Here is a 21,231-nt window from a genome sequence, read left to right as displayed (position 1 = left end):
GCACACGGCAGTTTGGGGCACTCAGAAGAAAGTTCTTGGCATTTGTTCAGCTTGCCCTGTGCCTTTCAGGGAACCATTTTGCTTGTCTGTGCCTCAGTTTCCCTATTTCTAACCCAAGAGCAACTTCTTCTGTTTAAACCACTGTGAGACCTGCACGTGTCGGTGTGAGCATTCATTACTGCTTCCCTCTCACACTGGGGTCAGTGCATTTGTCCTGCTGTGTGAGAAAGTAGTGATAGGAGCCATGGTTAGCACTTCAGAGGAGTGAAATGGCCACCACATCCAACTCTTTTATCTGTTTGAGACTTCGAACCGATTTCTCGGTGCGGTGCTAGGACTCTCCATCACTGGGTATCACAAAGGGATTTGTGTTTGCTTCTCCATCTCTGATCACCACATTTGTACACGTATAAACATAATGGGTGTGCTTTTAATATATAGTGTTTTATCTTTTTTCATGTCTGTTTTGAGACTTTCTTTGAGAACTATTTTAATATTGATATTTGTTGGAAGCAAATAATGCTGTTTACTTACTGATTTGATTAGAAATTGGTTAACTGTCCTGTAAAGTAAAACGCAGAGATATTTATGTGACTTCTTCACTTGCTCAAATGATTAAATCAGCCAGAAGTTCATTTTGAAAGTGCATTGATCAAGGATACATAATTCCAAAGCATATATAACCTGTCTACAGAGAGTTTAATCAATATGTGATTTAGATACCGACCTATCCATTGAGTTCTCATGCATAAAACCTTTTATTTTGGGCTATCATAATAGTTCCATCTCTAAATCTTCTGCAAATTACAGCGCAGGTTATTTTATTTTTAGCACTTTGCTGTGGTTCTCCAGAACTTGACAGGGAGAGTATAAACACAGAATTATTTGACTGACCTGCTCTTGCATAAATTCTGAGTTACCCAGTGACTCTAAAAGGTGAATTTATGGCAGTGATCCTCAACATATATACTTTCTGAGACTTTGGAAACTAATGGAAATGGATTTTCTGTTGTTCCTAGAAATTATTCCTTAAGGTCATTTAAAGGTGTAAAGTACACTGCATATTTAAAGGCAAGTAAATATCATTGATTTGAAGAGGAACCGTAGTGATTCCTTTTTCTTCTAGCAGAACACTAATATTAGACCTTTAGGAAAATCCTTCCTTCTCCAACAGCCTACAAGCACTTTAGGCACCACCATAGCCAGGACAACACTGGAATTTATCTTTTTTTTTCTAAGTGCTACAAATTGAGAAAAGTTTTTAAAAATGCTTTAATAGGTTTTGCATTGTTTGCTGTGGTGGTGTAGATATATCCAACACCAGCAGTGATTAAGGGGAGGGAATATTCACACTTCACCTGAGAGTATCTGGGGTTCACGGCCAAAGACATGGCTTGGAGATGTAGCTGAGAATGAGGGCTCATTTTTATCCTGAACCATAACAAAAAATCCAGTAGATGCTCTCTCTCCACAAATGCTTCCCTTTTCTGTGTGTGCATTTGGTTTTGTTGTGTTGGTTTGTGGTTGGTTTTTTTTTTTGTTGTTGTTGTTTGTTTTGGGTTTTTTTTTGTTCTTTTTTTCATTTGTTTGTTTTAAGAAGGAAAAACCAAGTTGCCAATTAATTCCAGAACTTAAGTACAAAGGAAGTAATGGCAGGAGGCATTATGCTGGGTTCTTCACCTTTTAGACAGTGCTCTGATGTATGTATCAATTAGTCTTTCTTGAATTCTTGTACTAATAGTTGAGTTGCTTTTGACAACTTAGTACATTTTCCACAGCATGTAATTCCTAAAGAATTAATGAGCTAATTAATGAGCACGCATCAGAGTGAGTAAATGAAAAATTAAAGCTGTGCCTAATCTCAGTGGAGAAACTTTGGATGTAACTAAAGATACGGGCATGACCCAGGAGGGCATCAGCTGTTCTGTACATAATGGGGCTTCTGACAAGGTACTGAGATTTTTTCCTTAGGGTGATTTGGGGAAAAGCAATGGTAGATTTGCACTGTATCTAGTGGCTATGGGCAAGAGAAAGCCCATAAAATAGTTTTTGCTTGTATTCCTTTATTGGGATGATCAAATCATTAAGGTTGGAAAGGACTGCTAAGATCATCTAGTCCAACCACCCACTAAAGACCATCAGTCTTAGACATCAGCTCTTCCAAGCAGAAAGTCCAGAAGGTATTGAACCTTTCTTTGCCCTAATGACTCCAGACCAATGGGTTAACAGCTGTCATTGAGTTGCCAGTGTGTCCAGCTAGTGGCCAGCACATCTCCTGGTCTTCACATGTCCAGGCTTCAGGCTTCTGCCTGAGATTCAAACAGCAGCATGAAGCTGGTGGCCCAACACAGCTTCCAGCAAGGCTGCTATTAGAAGCAGCTTCCATTAGCACCAAGTGCTGGAGCAGCTTTACATCCAGATTATTGTTATTACTGCTAATTATCATCATTATTATGCAGTGACAGAGATGTGCTGAGTGCTTGCATCAGCCTCCTGTAGAGGAAGGGTGGGGGGGAGCAGGAGGAGCTGTCAGTCCAACAGCTGCCTCTGCCGTCTCCTTTCACCCGATCCAGCTCTGCCTTTCTGCAGCGGTGCTCCCTACAAACAGCAAGCAGCTTGCAGGGAGAGCTGATGAAGCAAGGCAAGGACAAGGCGTTGCTGAGTAAGTTACTGCTCAAGTGAGAATCAAGTTTGGAGAGCTGAAACCAGCATATGAGCTGAGGGCTGCAAATGATGGCATCTGGCAGGAGGAGGGAGTGATGCTATGTGTCCTTCCTCAGCAGTGATCGAATTTGGTCATTTGTATAAGCATCAGTCTGTTCCCAAACCATTTCCAGAAGGAGCCTTTATCTTTTAATCATTATATTGAGGGCTGGCCTTGCTCCATTCACATAGATTTCTTCTTAATTTCATTTCTGATCTCATCAAAGATTATCCATGCCTTATTTTTACCTTTTTATCCCGTTCTTAGTTTTTCTTAAAATTTTTGTTTTGGATGTAGCACAATGAAGACAGGAAGCCTGGCTGGTGGGGAAAGTGCCATCATCTGAGCAAGGTGCAGCACTTGGAAATAGAGACCACAATGCTCTAAAGTATTTTTGTAGTCTTCTTGCTGCCTTTTTATGCTTTTATTAATTTGACTGATTCTAGTCATTTGTTATCCCTTCCCATTACTTTGACATTTTTATATTTATATTTTGGCTGAAAACCTCAAGACTTTTAAATTCTTTTGTAATGAGAGATGTGAAATCAAATCTGATTCTTGCAAAATGGCACCAATATGGGCTGGATCCGTTCAGTTGGGGTATTTTTTGTTTGTTTAACTGATGAATTGGAAACATTGGGTGGACCAGGAATGAAGAGGAAATGATAATAAAGCATTACTTTGGGTTTACTGGACTTGTGAATTAAATCTCAGCTGAAAGTTGGGGAGAGCAAATATTGCTACTGAAGGCACCCAGCTCCCTGGGGAGGTCTTGTATCATTTCTAAGCAACATCTGCAGGATATATCTTTCTTCTAGGAGAGAAAATTATAACAGCTTTCAATGTCTGACCTGCTCTCAGTGGTTTGGGCAGATGGTAATGTCCTTTAGTGGCAACTGAGCTGTTTTTATGTGTGTGCTGCAGCTTCGCAGGCAGATTTAGAAAGCCTGTCACTTTTAATATAATAGGAAGCAGCCCCATAAAAATTCAGATTTTAGTAAAACCTTGGCTTGCGTTGTAAATTTTTCCTAAATAATTTCGTGGGACCCACTCTAAATCTTCGGTGTGGAAGCTCTTTTCTCTCCCTTGGGATGAATCTGTCCCTTCCTCAGCTGAACTGTGAGCACGCAGAGCAACAGCAGCTGCTAAATTTGCAATGAGAAGCAGTATTATCATGGCAAGTGGGCTGTGACTGACACAGAGATATTTCAGAATAAGAGGAGGGAGCGGAGCTGGCAGAGTTGCTGTTAGCACATCCCAAGCACTGGTCTGAATGGCCCCCTCAGAAATCCTGTGCCCCACAAGGAAGGTGGGAGCAAAGCCTCTTGGTCAGTTCTTTGGTCCTGTACTGAATGAGACTTGTGATGGATCCGGGCTGCTCCTTGTGTCTGAATTCCTGCTGTGTTTGTCTGGAAGGAAGATTTGAGTCTTTCCCCAAACCCCCAACCAGGCTGTGCTCTGCTGAGTGCAACATGTAGGGACCAAAGCCACAATGAGTTCTGTGGGACAGTGATGCCAAGGAGCAGCCAACCATCACTATCACCCAGCCCCCGTGATATCCTGACATCCACCTTGCCTGAGCTGCCATCTGTTTCCCAAGGTAGGACAAGTGAACTAGGTGTTAATAACCAACGTAACAAATGCACAAGTGTCCCTCCTCTGCTCTCAGCAAAGCTTCATTAACTCCAGTTGCAGGAATGAAGGTTACATGGCACAAGGTGTGCTTGTATGCTCTTTCTGTTTGAAAACGCGTGCTGTTACTCGTTACGTGCTCTGGAAGCGAATGCTTCCATCTGCAAAGCTGCTTCTCCTCTTCCTGCTCTGCTGTAGCCCATGGAAATCTTGTCTCCATTGTGCTGTGTACCCAAATGTCTTTGCCATCCACCTGCCAAACCCAGTACTCAGGAGTCCTGTCAGCTCCGCACATGCACAACTCCCCATGATGACATATCATGGCAGCTAGAGATGCTTCAAATCCTTCTGTGTAAATATAGTTTTAAAACTAAAATATGGTGTGTTTCCGAAACTGAGAACTCTGCAGAAGTGTATTCATTTCTACAGCACTCCTCCCATGGAAAGCTCGAAGGGGATCAGGATTACCCTCATTGCTGGTGGAGTGTTTGTGTAGTATGAGGGAGTTTGTGTCCCCATTCTGCGTGCTCTGCAGTGACCTGTTGTGCTAATCATGATGGATTGGCAGTTGGGCTTGATCTTAGAGGTCTTTTCCAACTTTAATGATTCTATGAAATATCAAAAATGTAGCCACTACCATAATCACCAGGGCCTTTCAACTGTATTCCAGCCCCATGAATGCTGCTGAGAAACTTGCATGGGAAGTGACCAAAGCTGTGGGACCAGAAGCAGATCTCTGTGCTCGGCTGTCAATCAGTGCCAGCTTTATGAGAGCTTGAATTTCTCTTCTCTCCCCTGCTATGCATACAGCCCGGCGGTTTTGTGTCAGGTCCTTATTACTAATTTAAGCTCACCTATAATCCACATTGTGGAGCAGCGGTTTGTGGGGCTCTGAAGACCAATTTCTGCTGTCAGATACAGAGGCAGAATGATCACCAGTAAATTTTTTACTGCTCGCCTCTTTCATATTATTTCTCTTCTCTGTGCTGCCTGTGTATCGCTCAGCGTTGGCTTCATCCTTCTTCTTTGTGTAGGCAGCAATATTTATTATTATCCTTCCCGTGCTCGTTTCCATTGACAAGAGGATCCTGCCCACATGCCAGCTTTAGGAGAAAACACCAGAGAATAATATTTTCTTCCTATTTGTAAACATGCTCTTTTGCTTCTTCTCACCTCTTGCTGTTAAGCAGCCGGCTGTGTTCTCTGCTGTGGGTTAATGGAGCCTTCGGCCCCCAATCTGCTGCTGTGCATGGACTCAGCACAAGGGAAAACAGCACCAAACCACCCACAGCTGCTGTTTGTGTTGGGTTGGGTTGAGAGGCCTGATCACACAGAGGGTTACACGGCTGCTTTGAGGCAGATGTATGCAATCCGTGCTTGCACCACCCAATAACCTCAAGGCATTGCTGAGCTCATCCTGGACCTGATTTCCCTAGGCTCTGAGGGATGCTGCACACTCATTTGCCCTGAGGGTTTGGCAGGCTCTTTGGAGGATGGTAGCTCCTGCAGGAGGGCCTGAACAAAGCTGGTTGTGTTCAACTGGTAAATGCTGCAAGGAAGCATGAATTCATGTATCTTAGATTAAAGATGAGCTGTCAAGTAGAAATCAGAAGAGCTATTCCTCCCCTTTCCCTTCCCTTTGTCCCTCTTTTCCCCTCTAAATGTAGAAAAGTGAAACAGGAATGCTGAAGAACACCATGGATCTTGTTGTCTAAATGTTATTTTACTGCCTCCTTTATTGTGATCAGCGACAGCAGCCTGCAGGTTGGTGACACTGTGTGATTTTCCCCATGCTTATGGGTGGATCTGGGGAATGGCTTCTTGCAGAATGCACCAGATCCTGAACACAATAAGGTCAGGGGAAATATTGGCAGCTTGTTCAGACAGGCTGGAGCTTTTGCCAGAGTTATTCTCTGCTTCCTCAGTCCTCTTTACACTCCTCCTGCCCGGTGACAGCTGTACCTCTTGGCACAACTACAGCAGCATCCTTTATGTAGAAGGCTCCCAGAGGTTTTGCTGGTCTCCTCTGAGTATAAGGAAATCTCTACCACTACAATGCACATAAAGCATGGGTGACTCTCCCATTAAAAGTTTGTGATGTATGTAGGTAAAGAGCAATGAGCTGGCACTTGTGGCAGTAAAACAGCCTAACACACTCAGTGCCCTGGAATGTTTCTCAGACTGCAGGTCCTGATCATAGAATCATGGAATAGCTCAGGTTGGAAAAGACCTTCATGGCCACCAAGTCCAACCACAACCTAACCATACTGCCCTATCAACTCACTGCCAAATCATGTTCCAGAGCACCACATCCGAATGGGTTTTAAATGCATTCAGGGGTGGTGACTCAACCACCTCCCTGGGGAGCCTATTGGTAAAGGAACAGAATAGGAAGGAATGTTTCCAGTTTCAGTGGACATTCACTTTCTTTTGCATTCGGGAAGGTGCTTCCTTGGCAATACAAGTGTAGACAATGGAGTCCAGCTTCAGCCTCTCCCCAGATTCCTAAAATGAATGGAAAAGGTAAACCTACTCTCAATGATCTCGATGGAGCAATTCCTACTTGCACCACCTGAATTTATGGCCTTATAGTTTTCTATTCTACCCACAACATAAGCTGTATCCAACCAGAGAGCTATTAGTTATATTTTAGACTCTATATTTGACAGGCAGGTCTTGTCTGCCCAGTGAAGTTTTAGAGTTGCCCATCCAAAAGAAAATCTGTGTGTTCAAGTGTGGCTCATTAGAATGTGTCTGAATATGCACCTTGAAGTTCTGTTATGTAACACAAGTAAGGATTTCAATCTAATTCTATTTCTAATTTCATCCTTTTGCTACAAAACGTTTGGAAAATGCAAAGGATTTTAAAAACAGCAGCACTCTAAGGGCTTGATAAGGTAAGTGGAGCCCCAAAACCCAGAGTGAGTATAGTTACATCTTTGTTTTACAGGAGAACTGATGGCAGTTTAAATACAGCAGTAGTTTTAACGCTGTCAGTGCAATCATCTCATGCCCAATTTGCTTCTAAATCAGTGAAGCTAAATGTGCTTTAAAATGCATGAATTTTTTGTTTACTTTTTATGACAGTAGCCTGTTAGCTCCAGTAGTAGCTCAGTAAGTGCGTTGCCTCATTGTAATTAACTTTTACGAGTTGAAGAGAAATATAAAGTTACATGTTTTGTAGCAAACCAGAAATTGATAGAAGACAGTGAGAGAAAGCAGAATCGTTATATAGGAGCAGAAAGACCCTGTGACAATAAACAGCTCCGGAGATGAATTTGCTGCTTTATAAAGGTGCCAGGCAGTTTGCCAGGCTCACCAGTCAAACCAAGACAGCTGACGTGTTTCCCATGGGCAGATGGAGCCTCATCTGGGAGAGAGAGAGCAGCACTGCTCTTGGGTGAGGCACAGCCACCCCTGGGTGTGTTGAAACACACGTCTCAAAATGAAGGGAAATGATCTAATGAGAATTCCAGGCGTTTTGCAAAGGCTGAGTTCATTTTATCGTACAGCACCGCATCTGTCTGTATATCTTAACCTGAGATAACTTCTTGCAAAGACTTTCTTGGCTACGAACGCTCACCCCAATCCTGGTGGCCCTTTGCAAACCTCAGCTGCAGCTCAGGCCTCCCTCGTTTTCCAAATCTGTTGGCCATCTGGAGAGCAGCTCAGTTCATGTGTTCCCTGCCTCTCTAACCACACGGCAAAGCGTGCAGCTCCAGCAGCAGCTGCTCAGCAAGGAAGGGAGCTGCCTGCGGACTGACATTTGCTTCTATTGATTTCTGCAAACAGAGGGATTCCGAGAGAGAATAAATTCCATAGAATAGCAAGGAGAAATAGATGGTCACTTTTCCTGACTTTTTTCCAAACATTAAGTTAATTTAGAGATGTGGGAAATGCAACGTCCTGCATTTACGTACAGTGAATATGTGAGCTGGCATTTAAAACACAGGGATGACCACGCTAGGCTGGCTGGTGCATCTCAGTGGTTTCATCAGGAATACCCCACAACAGTTAGTACAACCACTCCTATTTTCTGTTGCCATAAAGACCCTTGTTTCCCCCAGCAGCACTTTCACACACTAAATATTGTGGACGTTTTATCTCATGCTGAGCTCTTGCTCCCTCCTCTCACTAACCCCAGCAGAACAATACTGGGCTGAGGAGCAAGTTAGCTGTGTGCCTTGCACTTGCCAATAAGCAGTTACATTTCCAGAAATGGTCCTACTTGCCCTCTGTTGTGAAGATTAACATATGGCTCATTTTCCTGTGCTGGCTGTAGCTGCAGATATTGGAGAGCTTTAGGGGCAAGGCTGAACCACTCCAGGCTTGGTCAACTGCATTTTTGTACTCGGTCCTGACTTGATGGGTAAGCGATAGAACTGTTTCATCCTTGTTCTGTGTGGGAATTACACCCTGCGTTCACTGGGGAAGACTGTTGTTGCATGTAGATATGTGCTTCCTGCCACCATTTTGTTGTTTTGGGGTACATCCTATCATATTTGTTGCTTCCACGGTGCTGTGTTACAGGCAGGGGTTTGTGAAAGTTGGTATGGTTTCTTTTCAACATGTGGTGTCCTTAATATTCTTTATGTGGTAGATGTAGTAGTATGAAAATTTCTTGCCTTACGGCTCCACCTGAGTGATGGTGATATGCCAAGACCCCAGTGAAACGCTGTCAGTGGAAGTGTATGAAATGGATCAACAAATCTTTTGAGCTTAAAAGCATGGAAAAATCACTGCCATTGTTCAGGAGGCTACATATATAGATACTATAGACCTCTGCTGTACAAAGGAAAGGAATCATGAGAAAAGCAAGGCGAAACCTCTGAACAGCACTTAGATCTGCTGTAAGATAAATATACCCATCTCATACGTTTTTTGAATTATGAACTTTTCCAGGATAGTATGAATTAACTCAGAATTAACTCAGTTTTTTCTACTTCCTTTTGCATCTGTCTGCTGAATTGATATCGTTAAATTCATCAGAGCAAATTATTTTTTTTAAGTCTCTAATTCATGTGGCATATCCCTGGAAGTTCTGACTCTACAGCTCCCTAATAATCATTAAAATAAGCACAGATACCCTTGTAGGGTAGTTCACCTCCCTGAGACATAGTAGTAACAGTAGCATTAAGTTCCCACTTCTTGTTTTATCAGCACATGCTGGGAAAGAGGCTCTGATGTGATTCATCTGCTTGCGCAGTAATTAAATGGAAATTACATTGATGGAAAAAGGGCCACATGCCAATTTCTCTGCCTTGCACTAATTTGCACACAGCCTTATTGACGCAATACAATCCTTTTCTGAATGGGCAACTCACAAGAGAGACAAAATATAATCCTCTCTTTCTTTTCTGCCAAATTGTCATTAAAGATGCTAATGAGATGAGGGGAATTTGTGCATGAACTTGTCATGGAGCCTAGGCTGTGATTACCAATATGTGCTGTATCAACACTTTGGATTCATGTATTAGTTTCAAACATATAGTCCACTTCTTCCAGTCTCTTCTGTGTTTTCACTTTTTAATAATCCTATCATGGAATCATAGAATGGCTTAGGTTGGAAGGAACCTCAAAGATCATCCAGCTCCATACCCCCTGGCTGGCTGTTCCCCACCAGTCCATGGCCTCGAGCACCTCCAGAGATGGGGCACCCACAGCTCTGGGCAGCAGAGCAGGGCCTCACCTGTGAAAAATTTCCCCAACATTTAACCTTCATCTCCCATCTTTTAGTTGAAACAAGGGGAATGGCTTTAATCACCCTTCTAGTCATGTAAAAGGCGCAGTATTTTGTGGGCAAGACAGAATTGTTGGTAGAATTCGGCTGATTCTCAGTTGTTTCTTGGGTGGTTTGATTTCTGTTCCTGTTGACATGCTGGCTGCAGGCTGTCTTGTCTGACTGTGTTGGAGATATCAGAATAGACCAGTTGTTACCCTGACCAATTCATTTCCACCTTCTGATGACGTATACTCTTTTGTGATGTGTTTATTTTAGGTAAGTTTTAGGTGTTTTGTTTGTTTTTATAGAAGTCTACTTGCACCCACAATCAGACGCAACAGCTGTAGGAAAAGGTCTTGGTGTTGCTGAGATATGGAAATTGTATGACAGGCTTTTACCATACCTATTTGGCACCCACTGGGATGCAGAAAACAGTAAATGCATATCTGACAACTATTAATATTGATGACTGGTTTTAAGAGGCAGCAGAGCTGTGTCCTCGTGTTTGTTCTGAAAGGTGACTGCTTCTCTTTCTACTGTGTAAATGTTGAGTTTGTTAGGTAAAATTCTGAACCTTTTGTTTATCCCTTTTGATCAACTTGTCAAAAATGAGTGCAAAGAGAGATTGCTTATCAACACAGCAGCAGATGAAAGTTGTGAGTATGCTTTTACTGTTAAAATCTAAATAGCTGCCTTCATCCCAGCTGCACAAATGTGGAACAGGGTTATTTGTTGTGCATAACATGGCAAGTTGATGTTGAAAAGCACAAACATGAGAAAAACAGCTTCCAAGATGAAGCTTTTTAAATATACCCATTCCACCTTACTTTATCTTCTTTCCATATAGATTCTTTTTCAAGTGTTTCCTAGACCACACTGTGTTAAATATCTTGGAAGTAACTATTCTACTAGGGTACCCATATCACTCTCTTACATCTGCTGAATCTGTGGCAACACTTCATTACGTTTTGCTAGATTATTATGTTAACATGTTATTTTATTATCATAGTTATCGCTGGCTTTGATTTGTAATCAACTGCAAGTACATTGTAATAACAGTATAACGATGATAATAGAATAATGTCGCACTTGATTGCAAAGCAAAAACAAGTCTATAAAAAAAAAAACAACACCCAATCATACAACTTCACTAAATATCATTTCTTTAGTTTCCTTTTCTACCTCATGAGACCACTATAATTTTCTGGCTAATAGCATTGTTTCTAATACATCAGTACGCCCACACCTCATTTACCCATATTAAATTAAACTTCAACTTCATGTTAATAGAACTTACGATGGGCCTTACAATTCCTGCAAATCTCAAAAATGAAGGAGTTCAGTTGTTCCCAAATGGTGGTCATATGTTAAGTTTCGCCTTGTTTCTGATGTTGCCTGTGTACAATGTGTTCTAACATGCTGAGATGTTGTTATGTGAAACAGGATCACGTCCTGCAGTACTGCTGTCTTTAATCCTTCTCAGGATTGCAAGCAATGTGCCTAAGTTGAGTATTAGGGAGGGATGTGAAGTCAGGATTAATTGATCATAGAATCATGGAGCCGTTTGAGTTGGAAGGGACCCTGAAAGGCCATCTGGTCCAACTCCCTGCACTGAGCAGGGACAGCCACAGCTCCATCAGTGCTCAGAGCCCATCCAGCCTGACCTTGGGTGTCTGCAGGGATGGGGTATCATCACCTCTCTAGACCACCTGTGCCACTGCCGCCCCACTCTTACTGCAAATAACTTTTTCCTTCTATCCAATCTAAATCTCCCCTTACGTAGAAATTATTTACAGTAATAGTAATCTTTAGCTTTCTATTTTGTGGTTGCAAGTTGGGCTGTCAAACCCAACGACTGGGTAGTTGCTTGGACTGAAGGGCTGATTCCAGCTTGTGCCGTGTCAGAAATCCTACAGGAGTGGCAGAAGTTCAGTCTGTTGTCAATATCCTGCTCCTGGGCTGAGGAGAGAGTCAGTCTGCAGGCTTGTGAATATGAGAAAGGAAGAAACATTGCAACACGCCAACATGAAGTCTGCAAGCTGTCTTCTCTCCAAGATTTAATGTAAGGATGTCTTCAGTGTGGTTCTGTTTGTAGCTCAATGCAGGCAGGCTCGATTAGATGAGAGCTTTTAAAGTTGGAACTTTCTTGAGCTTACAGAAGTGGAGCAGATCACACCAGGGGGTCTCCTCTTGCACGTCTGTGTCCTGCAGGTGTCTAGGCTGTCTAGGAAAGCTGCTGTGCTGCTGGCAGAGAAATGTGCTTTCCAGCAAGCACCACGTTGCTAATATTGCTTCCAGACCTTGTCCTGCTGTGGAAAATGATTTTCCAGGCCTGTAAAAGGAGCCTTCAGTGTTCCTGTTTGCTCACAAAATGCAGAAACACCAAATTGCTGGTGTCACTGAGCTCTCTGGGTTATACACTTCCAAATCTGGATGTGTAGTTTCTTCAGGCTACTTCAGCCTGCACTTTCAAGGGAGGTGCCTTCATTCCCTCCTGTGGTTACAGAGCTCGAGCATCCTGCATGGGCAGCTATCAACAAGCTGTGTCCAAGTTAAACTGCTCCTCTGCTCTGCCATGGTGATGGTTCTGGGGCTGGAATAAGTGAGTAGTACAAAAATCATTGGGCTAGCAAATTATTTCAGCATGAAAGCCACCAAAGATGTTCTATCACTATTCAGGTTCCTACAGCAGATGTTCTGAAGGGGTGAACTCCAAACTGGTACTTCTCCCACAGTGAAAGGTACATCTGTTCCCGTTCAGAAGCAGCCACGGTGTGGTAGTCAAAAAGGCATTTAGTGATCAGAGGACAGCAGGTGGCACTCATGGATTTGGAGCAGAACTTCTGGGTTTCCTAGAAAACCCTAGAAATAGTATTGTGCAGTTGTTTCTTTGGAGCATTCCCAAAGCTGCCATTTCTGCCTGTGCAAAAGTAAAGAATCAGGCATGGCAATGGGCTTGGAGGAAGTTAAAAAGGGAATGCATTTTGCAAGTCCTCCTGAGATTTTTTTTATTTTTATTTTTTTGGTGGGGAATCAACCACCACCCTAAGAAGCCTGTATCAGCAGCTGACCACACTAACAGTAAAGAAATGTTTCCTACTGACTGGTCTGAACTTCCCCTGATGCAGCTCTGTGCCATTCCTGATCATCCTGTCATTGGTTCCAAGGTAAACACAGTACCTTCCTCTGCACTTCCCTCTTCAGGGAGAAGAATCAGACATGGCAACGAGCTTGGAGGAAGTTAAAAAGGGAATGCATTTTGCAAGTCCTCCTGAGATATTTGGAATTGGAAACAGACATCTCTGAGCATGACCAAAATACAGCTTATCTCTTTTGCTTGAAGTGATTTCTTGGCTTTGTCAGTTTTACTGAGCACACTTTACCAAAGACTGCTCGTGCTGGCTTTTAACCTCATCAGGCAAGAAGAATATGACTCACACTGGCAAGCAGCTCAACCAGATAATCGACCCACTGTCCCTAATAGCTGTCTTGTGGTTGAGGAAGGTGTGCTGCACAGTAAGAAGCAGAGCTGATTCACTGGACAGCTTTGATGTTCCTAAATCCGTCAAAACACTTAAGCGCATGCTGAACATTGCATTGGGACTGGAGTGCTGTTAGCATGCCACCACACTCAGCATAGCCAAAGTGGTGGCCGTGTCCTGTTCCCATTCTGTAAGCAAACAGGAGGCAAAGCCAGTGGCTACTTTTGAAATTACACATCTCTCTTTGGCCTCATGTTATGCTCTGTTCCTTGAGATGTGTTTCTTTTCTTCCTTATAAGTAACTCAGTATTGAGGATACGGGGAAAAATACTGACCATAATGCAAGGTGTGCCAGATTGAGAAAATACCTGAAAACACCTTATCTGGATAAATTTGTGTCCTTTCACCAGCACCAGAGCTAGTCCAGGTTCCCAAAGTAGGACAGTCTCAACTTATTTGGGGGGGAAGCATTTCATTTCAGAAAGAGTGATGAGGCACTGGCACGAGTGGAATCACCATCCATGGAGGCGTTCAAGAACAGCAGAGATGTGCCACCGATGAACCTGGTTAGTGGGCATGGTGGGGAAGGCTGGGGTTGGTCTTGGTGATCTTAGTGGTCTTTTACAACCTTAGTGATTCTATGACTTGGATGTGGGCTGGAGCACAGACACAAGTAAATTCCTTTGTGTAATGTGGCACCATAGCAAAATATCATCTTCTAGGTGCGGATGTTCAAGCGGTGGTCACAAACGTTGTGTCACCCTCCTTCTCTTTCTTGGTCAATTCTTTTACCTTCCACCCCCTTAGTGATCACATTATCCGAGAGCCCACCCTCTGCTGAGCATCTGCTGGGACACTTGGGGGCTCACAGTATTGGAATACAGAGCCTGCTCAGAGTATCTGTGTCTGCATCTGGAGTTTCTCTGTGTGGACACTGTGTCCTTGTGTTTGGCTCTGACCAAATACATGTTTGTTAAGGGACTTAAATAGCTTTCTCCAGATAAACACAAACTAAAAGCTTAAGCTCTGATGTAACCCAACATCCAATAGTTCAATATGTCAGAGAAACATCCAATTCCACTCTGTTGGAGATGAAATCAGAAGTATTGGCACTGCTGCCCTTGAGATCAGCTATTTGTACAGCCAGGAATCTGGGTTGCATGAGTGTGGTCTGTTCTGTGGACGTGGTGATAATCTCTGAGAACTGTATGGGTTGAGCAGGACGTTCTGTACTTCTCAGGAACGTGGAGGTTTTCGACACGGCTGGTTGTGTGACTCTCAAGATGATACAAACGTCTCTCAATCATTTCTCTACATAAATTTGAGGGAAATAAATTAGCAAAAAGGAGATATGTAGCTTTACACTTGCTGATATGCTATTTTGGTCTAAGGAATACTTCACTTCCTAGATAAGAGAGAGAAGACTAAAATCATTTAAATTCTTTAGTCCCTTGGGAATAATGCAATGCAATAATGTTAAAGCCCTAGCTTTCTATTTTTGTGAAGCCTATGGCTTCCATGAAGCTTTGTAGTGAATACTGGAAAGTCTGCTTGCATAAAATGCTTCAGTAGCAACAGGTTAGTGGTGACTATGGGATAAAGCAACCTTCAGCATAGAATCGTTAAGGTTGGAAGAGACCACTGAGGTCATCAAGCCAACCATCAACCCATCTCCACCATATACCGCATCACTTGGCCATAGGGCAAAGGTTGTTTTTTTCCACAGCCTACAGTAGTGTATTTCCCTGCAGTGGGTAAGAGAATCTTGAAAAGATGCAGAATCTACCAGAAAGTATCATCTTTTGGCCATGCCTTCCGGGCTGCTCCTCTCAGATACACCAAGGTAACTTCAATGAACACATTATAGAGAGCCCATTGTTGCCATTTTAACAGCTGGGAGTGATGCACGGTGCTGGGATTGAGTTTAGTTCAAACATAATGCCTTCTTTCCATTTTTAATTCACTCACTTTGAGGCTACCAGTAGTTAAAATGAGGCAGTACATGCCAGAACCCCAATGTAAGAAATAATTCTGTGATTTTTAAGTTTTGATGAAGCCACCAAACAGGGTTAAGAGAGGGTGTATCTGAACTGATAAGCATCTTTAGTTCTTATTCTGCACCTCTTGGTTTTGTGTTTTTCTCAATGTGTGCTTTATATATGTTTATGTATATATATGTAATGCAAATAGATCTATATGTGAATTATATGTACATACTTATATAAAATGTAATCAGGAGCCTTACTCTTCTTTTTCTGTGATTTTGAAGGGTATTTTCCCCTTTGTATCTGTCACAACAGTTACAGAGCACTGGCCTAACACAATAAATTTCTTCTGAAACCTTTTCCAAACTCTTGTTTATGGCTGGAAAAGAAATGACTGCTGCAGCTCGCTGTGTTTGCCATGAACAATTTTTGAAGTGACAGTGATGAATTTTACATAACTCTTTGCTTTATTGTGATGTAAGCAGGTGTTTTGTCACCCAGCATCATACCAGCTCTGCCCTGAGCATTGCATTGCATATTCCCTGGAGGTATCCTGGGGCAGATTGTGCTATAAAGCAGTCAGTATGTACAAACAGTAGCAACTTTTCTAAATGTAAATAGAGTGGGCAAGACCATTTGTAGCGTGGGGTGTGTTTGTGTGTGTTTGCCAAATGGTATCTACTCCAGCTGAGCACAGAGAGCTGTGGAAAGCTCATGAGATCGTTTTGGAGCCTTTGGGGAGGAGGAAGAAGGGACTCTTGTATCAGCTTCAGTCTATTCTGCAATCCCACAGCCATTTCATCCACAGATTCAAATGCTTTTTTCCAGTTCAGCTGTTCTCCTACAGCCTGGATTAATTGTTTTACCACTGCACGTATTTAATGTTGCTCTCATGTGCTGTGTTTTGGATTGTTTAGCCCCCTCCTGCTGCAGTGGCTCTAATTTTGACTCTCGTGCACAATGACCACGACAACGATGTTATGCAACGCTTTTAACCCATATATATAAAACCTCTGACAAAAGCAATTAAATTTAATTGCTGCCATCTTTCTTGATGGAAAGTGCAAAAAAAAAAAAAAAAAAAAAATTAAGGGCACTCTCATCTGACAGCAAATTATCTGCAGACAGAGATGGTCTACAACTTTGCCAAAATGCTTTTGATTTTCTGTACTTTGCTGCCAATGTTTAATGCCATCTCAGCTGTTCATTGACACACGGGAACTGCATTTTGCTTGTTCAGCTCATTGAAGTGTGGGAGGTAAATAAAAAAACCCACACCATGGGTTTTTACCATGACTCCTGCTTCAGTATGAATCTTTTGACCCATGTTTCCCATGAGATGAAGAACCTTGGCCACTTGGGTTCCATGAGATGCTCTTCAGCACTGGAAGCTGAAAATAGGATATGTAGGATGGGATAATAGGATTCCACGCATTGGTTTTTTATCCTAATCAGAGCCAGAATCTCTGATCTAGAAATAATATCACTGCCATAGACTTCTATACACTTTTCTCTATGAATTTGTCCAGTGGAAACTTCTAGCATTCATAAAATGTCTGGAGGCAGAAAAATCTGCAGTTGGTTCATGCAGTAGGTGAAGAAATGTCTCCCTTTGTTCTGGCCTGCTAGTTTCCTTCCATCAGGTTTACCAGCCAATGCATTTTAATGTTAGACTGATTTCAATGGCAAAGATTAATTCAAAGCACAAAACTTTTCTTCCAAAGAATTCGGGTGTTGCTATCCAGGTGCTTAGCACCGTTTCATTCTTTCCAGAGGCAAATTTAGACTGAGATGCATGCTTTCAATTGGAGATGCATTTACTAAAGCTTAGAAGAGCTGTGGTCCAAGAATTCATTGCACTCAGTGCTCTGCAATTCTAATTATATGGTAATTTCTATCATTTGTGTATGAAATTCTGTGAAATGAGAGAAAATAGAACTAATTAGAGAAATGTTACCTTCTGTAGATAGAGCCTTCTGTAGATAGAGTTTCGAGGATAAGATTGTTTTAAATGTATAACATTGCTTTTTTCAGTTTTTGCATCTTAACTCAGTCACGGGATACTTTCCCTATGTTTTGTAGGTTTATTTCAACAGAAATAGCATCAACTTTTTTTTCCCCTTGGCTCAGATCGCTGGCTTCATGCGCTGTGTAGGTGTTTTTCAAACACACAAACCGTGCTTGGAAGCAACTGTGTTCTGAGATAGGATATTATGTCCTGCCCTTCACATCAAGGTGTAATCATGCATGACAAGCTGCCATTCTACACATTTCCAGACATTTTATTATCGCAGATCATTTTAAGAAACTTCCTGGGAAGGTAAAACATCTCCTCACTTAACTGCCTTTTCAGCCAGAAGCGCAACAGAGTGGCTTGGGATGCAGACTGAAAGGGTCAGCCATTAGGAAGGCTCTCAAATCACCTTTGTCTTTACACACATCCTGACAGCTTATGTGGGTGCTAACTCTGGGCACCACTGCTCTCATCTGTTTGCAGCTATGTGTGAGAAAGGACTTTGCTCCAGGGCAGGTGGTGGTTCATGCTGTGCCAGAGCTGACAGCAGAGCACCTCAGCTTCCCCATGAGTATAAACACTTATGGCTGCTTTTATTCCTCTAAATTCTTTGGGTATAGTGCCATTGCCCAGTCTGCGGCAACAACAGAAGTAGTTTCAGTGGGAATCAGCTCTGGGAAGTGTTCAGCTAGCTGAAAGGAAGGAACAGAGGCTATTCATCATCCAGCAGCGATGGAAAAGTGGTTGCTGTAGAAACCTTTTCCAGATCTGGTAACTGTCAGGAATCAGAAGGTGCCTGCTGCCGTGGCAGAGCTCCCACACACAGGGCAGCCTGCAGCCTGCTGGGGACACCTGAGGTGTTCTGGCTGCCTGCCTGGAGGGGAGACCCAGCCATCCCATTGGCATCCCTCTGGGCAGAGAGTGCTGCACAGCCACAGTCGCCCCAAATGTGTTTCCCAGTACTGCTCCATCCATCACAGCACATTCCCCAGTGTTTTTCTTCAACTCAGATGCAAAAGCAGCAAGGGGACTGAATGGATTTTAGATCGGGCGGGCAGCAAAAGGTGTGCAAGAGCACCTGTACCACCTGCAGGGGATGAGGCTTGCTCTCCCCTGGAGCATTCATTGAAGTGTGCAGCAGTGCAAGCCTCCTGCTGCTGACAGGGAGCAGAACTGGAATTCAAAGGACATCATTGATAAAACAGCAAATCAGACGTGTATTTACCTAAAGTTCTGAAAATTGCAGATTAATGGCAATGATGTCCTAAGCTCATTGCAACAGAGAACAGGAGGCTTGGAGTGCGATCATAGCTTCGTGAAGTCACAATTTAACCAAGCTCAATGGGTGTTTAGAGCAGAGGTGCTTTTTGAAGTGGAGAGGCTCCAGCTGCACAGCACTTAGTTTCCTTTGGTAAGGATCTCTTAAATGCTTGTTGCTTTCATATCCATCCAGTGTCAGTTTCCTATCCATCCAACGTTAGTCCCTCTAACAGTCGTGGTGCAGAATTGCTGGAAGAGCAAGCATATCTCCCCAGGCCTGAGCTCTTCTGCTGTGGGTTTTGTGAGTTACTCAGAAGTTCTGTGGATTTCCCAGTGCTAAATGAGCTCTTGTGTTTGAGCTGTTCTGCTCTGCTCCCTGAGAAGTGTTCATCGGCTCCATCAGGACAATTCTTAATCATTTCCTCTGCTTCCATTCATCTTATGTTTTTGCATGTAAGGTAATATGGGTCTTTCTTTGTCTGAGTCATTTGTTTCAAAATATGCTTTCTGAGCCTGATATTTCCCTCTTTCCATTTGGGCTTGATAACATGAAGTAGCAACTTTCTTACTGTAACAGTGGTTCTGTAGTGTGACGTCGCTGGTCCTTGGGGTAGACTTCAAGATTGCTTTAGATATCTGTGTTCTGAATGAAGATACAAGAATATCTCATTATGCAACTATTATGAAATCTCTCATGTTTCCAGCTGCTGTAGATACTGTTGATTTATTTTGCTATGTGTGCTAGAAGCCCAGTGCTTGGCAAGGACGCACCACTGATCTCACGCAATCCATTCTGGGCATTAGCGCACAGGAGTATCATCCAAAAATCAATTTTCTCTGAGCTTTAATTGAAATTCCGGTGCCTCCTGAGGATCTCTCTGGGTCACTTTTATTCTCAAGCCGTGCTTCAGCCCTGAGTAAACTAATTCACAAACGCAGGCTCCCAAATCAGCTGTGTGCCAGCTGCTGTCGGACGTGGCTGTCAGTGCTCTCTATTGGTCTGCTTGTTCCTCCAAACAGTACCACTCAGTTCTACCCCCAAAGCAATTTTTTAGCTTTAGCCACTCAATCCCAGCTGCTACGTGAGGTGGCAAGTATTGCTCTGTTTTTAAGGGAAACCAGCTGGGGAGAATGTTTAAGAGAAGTAGCAAACGTTGGCTGGTGGTTGGACTGTCAGTAGGAGAGCTGTTGGCTACCTGTCTCCTGGGAAGACAGAAATTAAGGAGTAGAATCGATCTGATTAAAGCTCGTATCACCCAGCACTATGTAATCCATTGAAAAACTGTGATTAACCAATGATAATTAAATGGAGTACTGGTAGAACATGTGGGGAAAAGTGCAAAAGGGGACGGCAATGGGAATGGTCACCTGGAGGCGTTGCCCAATTAATGTCTCTTCATGTTTAACTACTGCCACAATGAGTCTTGGAAAACAGCTGTGTGGAACTGGCTGTGGGTTTGTGGAGCTGGCAGGATACCCCCTGAGGGGTTTCCTTGTCTGCTCCTTGTGCACATACCTCTTTCTGGTTCTGTGGAGTGAAAATACCCAAAAGCTCTCGGAAATGATGGCCTAGCTTCCCAAATTATTTCCTTTTCTTTTTTTCCTTTCATTTCTTTTCTCTCTATGTTTCAGATTATGCTTGGCCTTTGCCTAAACAGTTGTGCCCTATATGGATTTCCCTAGATGTGCTCTTTTCAACTGCATCTATAATGCATCTCTGTGCCATCTCTCTTGATCGGTATGTAGCAATACGCAATCCCATTGAGCACAGCCGCTTCAATTCCCGCACCAAGGCTATTATGAAAATTGCTGCAGTTTGGACCATATCCATAGGTAAGCAATGCGGCTCACGATCTTAACTGTGTCTTAATGAATAACAGTCTTCCTCCGATTTTCCTTTAGGATTTTTAAGGGGGTACTAAATTAATTTACCTGGCCTGCATGACTGAATATAACAGATGATGACTATGAAATAGAAATCTTTCGTTGTGGTTGGTGGGTGCCAAAAGTAAGTGGTCGTTTTCCAGAATCCCACCACTTCCCATGCAGAAGCATTGCTGCTGTGTGCATATCAATATGCCAATAACAAGGGTAACGCAGACGAATGGAACTGTAACACTGCAGTGTAAACAAAGCAGAAAATAGCATTAGCAAAGAATCTGAACATAAAACCCGGCCAACACAAATGAGGTCTGCGCTGCTGTTGCCGCAGTTAAACTTCTTGCAGTTTAAGTAAGGCAGTGTGGACCTGAAGGCAGCTAACTGCCAGGTATTTATTGCCTCTGGTGCAGGCTTTATAGCCTGTATTACATTCCACTGCATCCAGATTGTTGCTGGGGCTGAGCTAGAGAGTTGGAAGTCGTAGTGAATGAGGAGCAGGCATAAAAGATGACAATTTTGTGTTACCTTGATAAGAAACAAAAAGAAGTGGT

General features: G+C 42.9%; 1 protein-coding gene across 4 annotated transcripts in view; it reads left to right on the top strand.

The window, feature by feature from the left end:
- Positions 1-21,231, top strand: part of HTR2C (5-hydroxytryptamine receptor 2C) — a 276,338-nt gene that overhangs the window by 242,570 nt on the left and 12,537 nt on the right. For 3 of the 4 annotated variants that reach the window (XM_052672841.1, XM_052672843.1, XM_052672844.1), the window contains one exon: positions 20,432-20,632. The exons of the other annotated variant lie outside the window; for it this stretch is intronic. In XM_052672841.1, coding sequence (XP_052528801.1) covers positions 20,432-20,632 — 201 coding nt within the window. The remainder of the gene's footprint in view (positions 1-20,431; positions 20,633-21,231) is intronic. 4 annotated transcript variants of the gene reach the window in all.

The sequence above is a fragment of the Tympanuchus pallidicinctus genome, unplaced genomic scaffold (assembly GCF_026119805.1).
Source record: "Tympanuchus pallidicinctus isolate F22 unplaced genomic scaffold, pur_lepc_1.0 scaffold13, whole genome shotgun sequence".
NCBI lineage: Eukaryota > Metazoa > Chordata > Aves > Galliformes > Phasianidae > Tympanuchus > Tympanuchus pallidicinctus.
The sequence above is the reverse complement of the archived record's forward strand: the minus strand, read 5'-3'. Positions and strand labels throughout refer to the sequence as shown.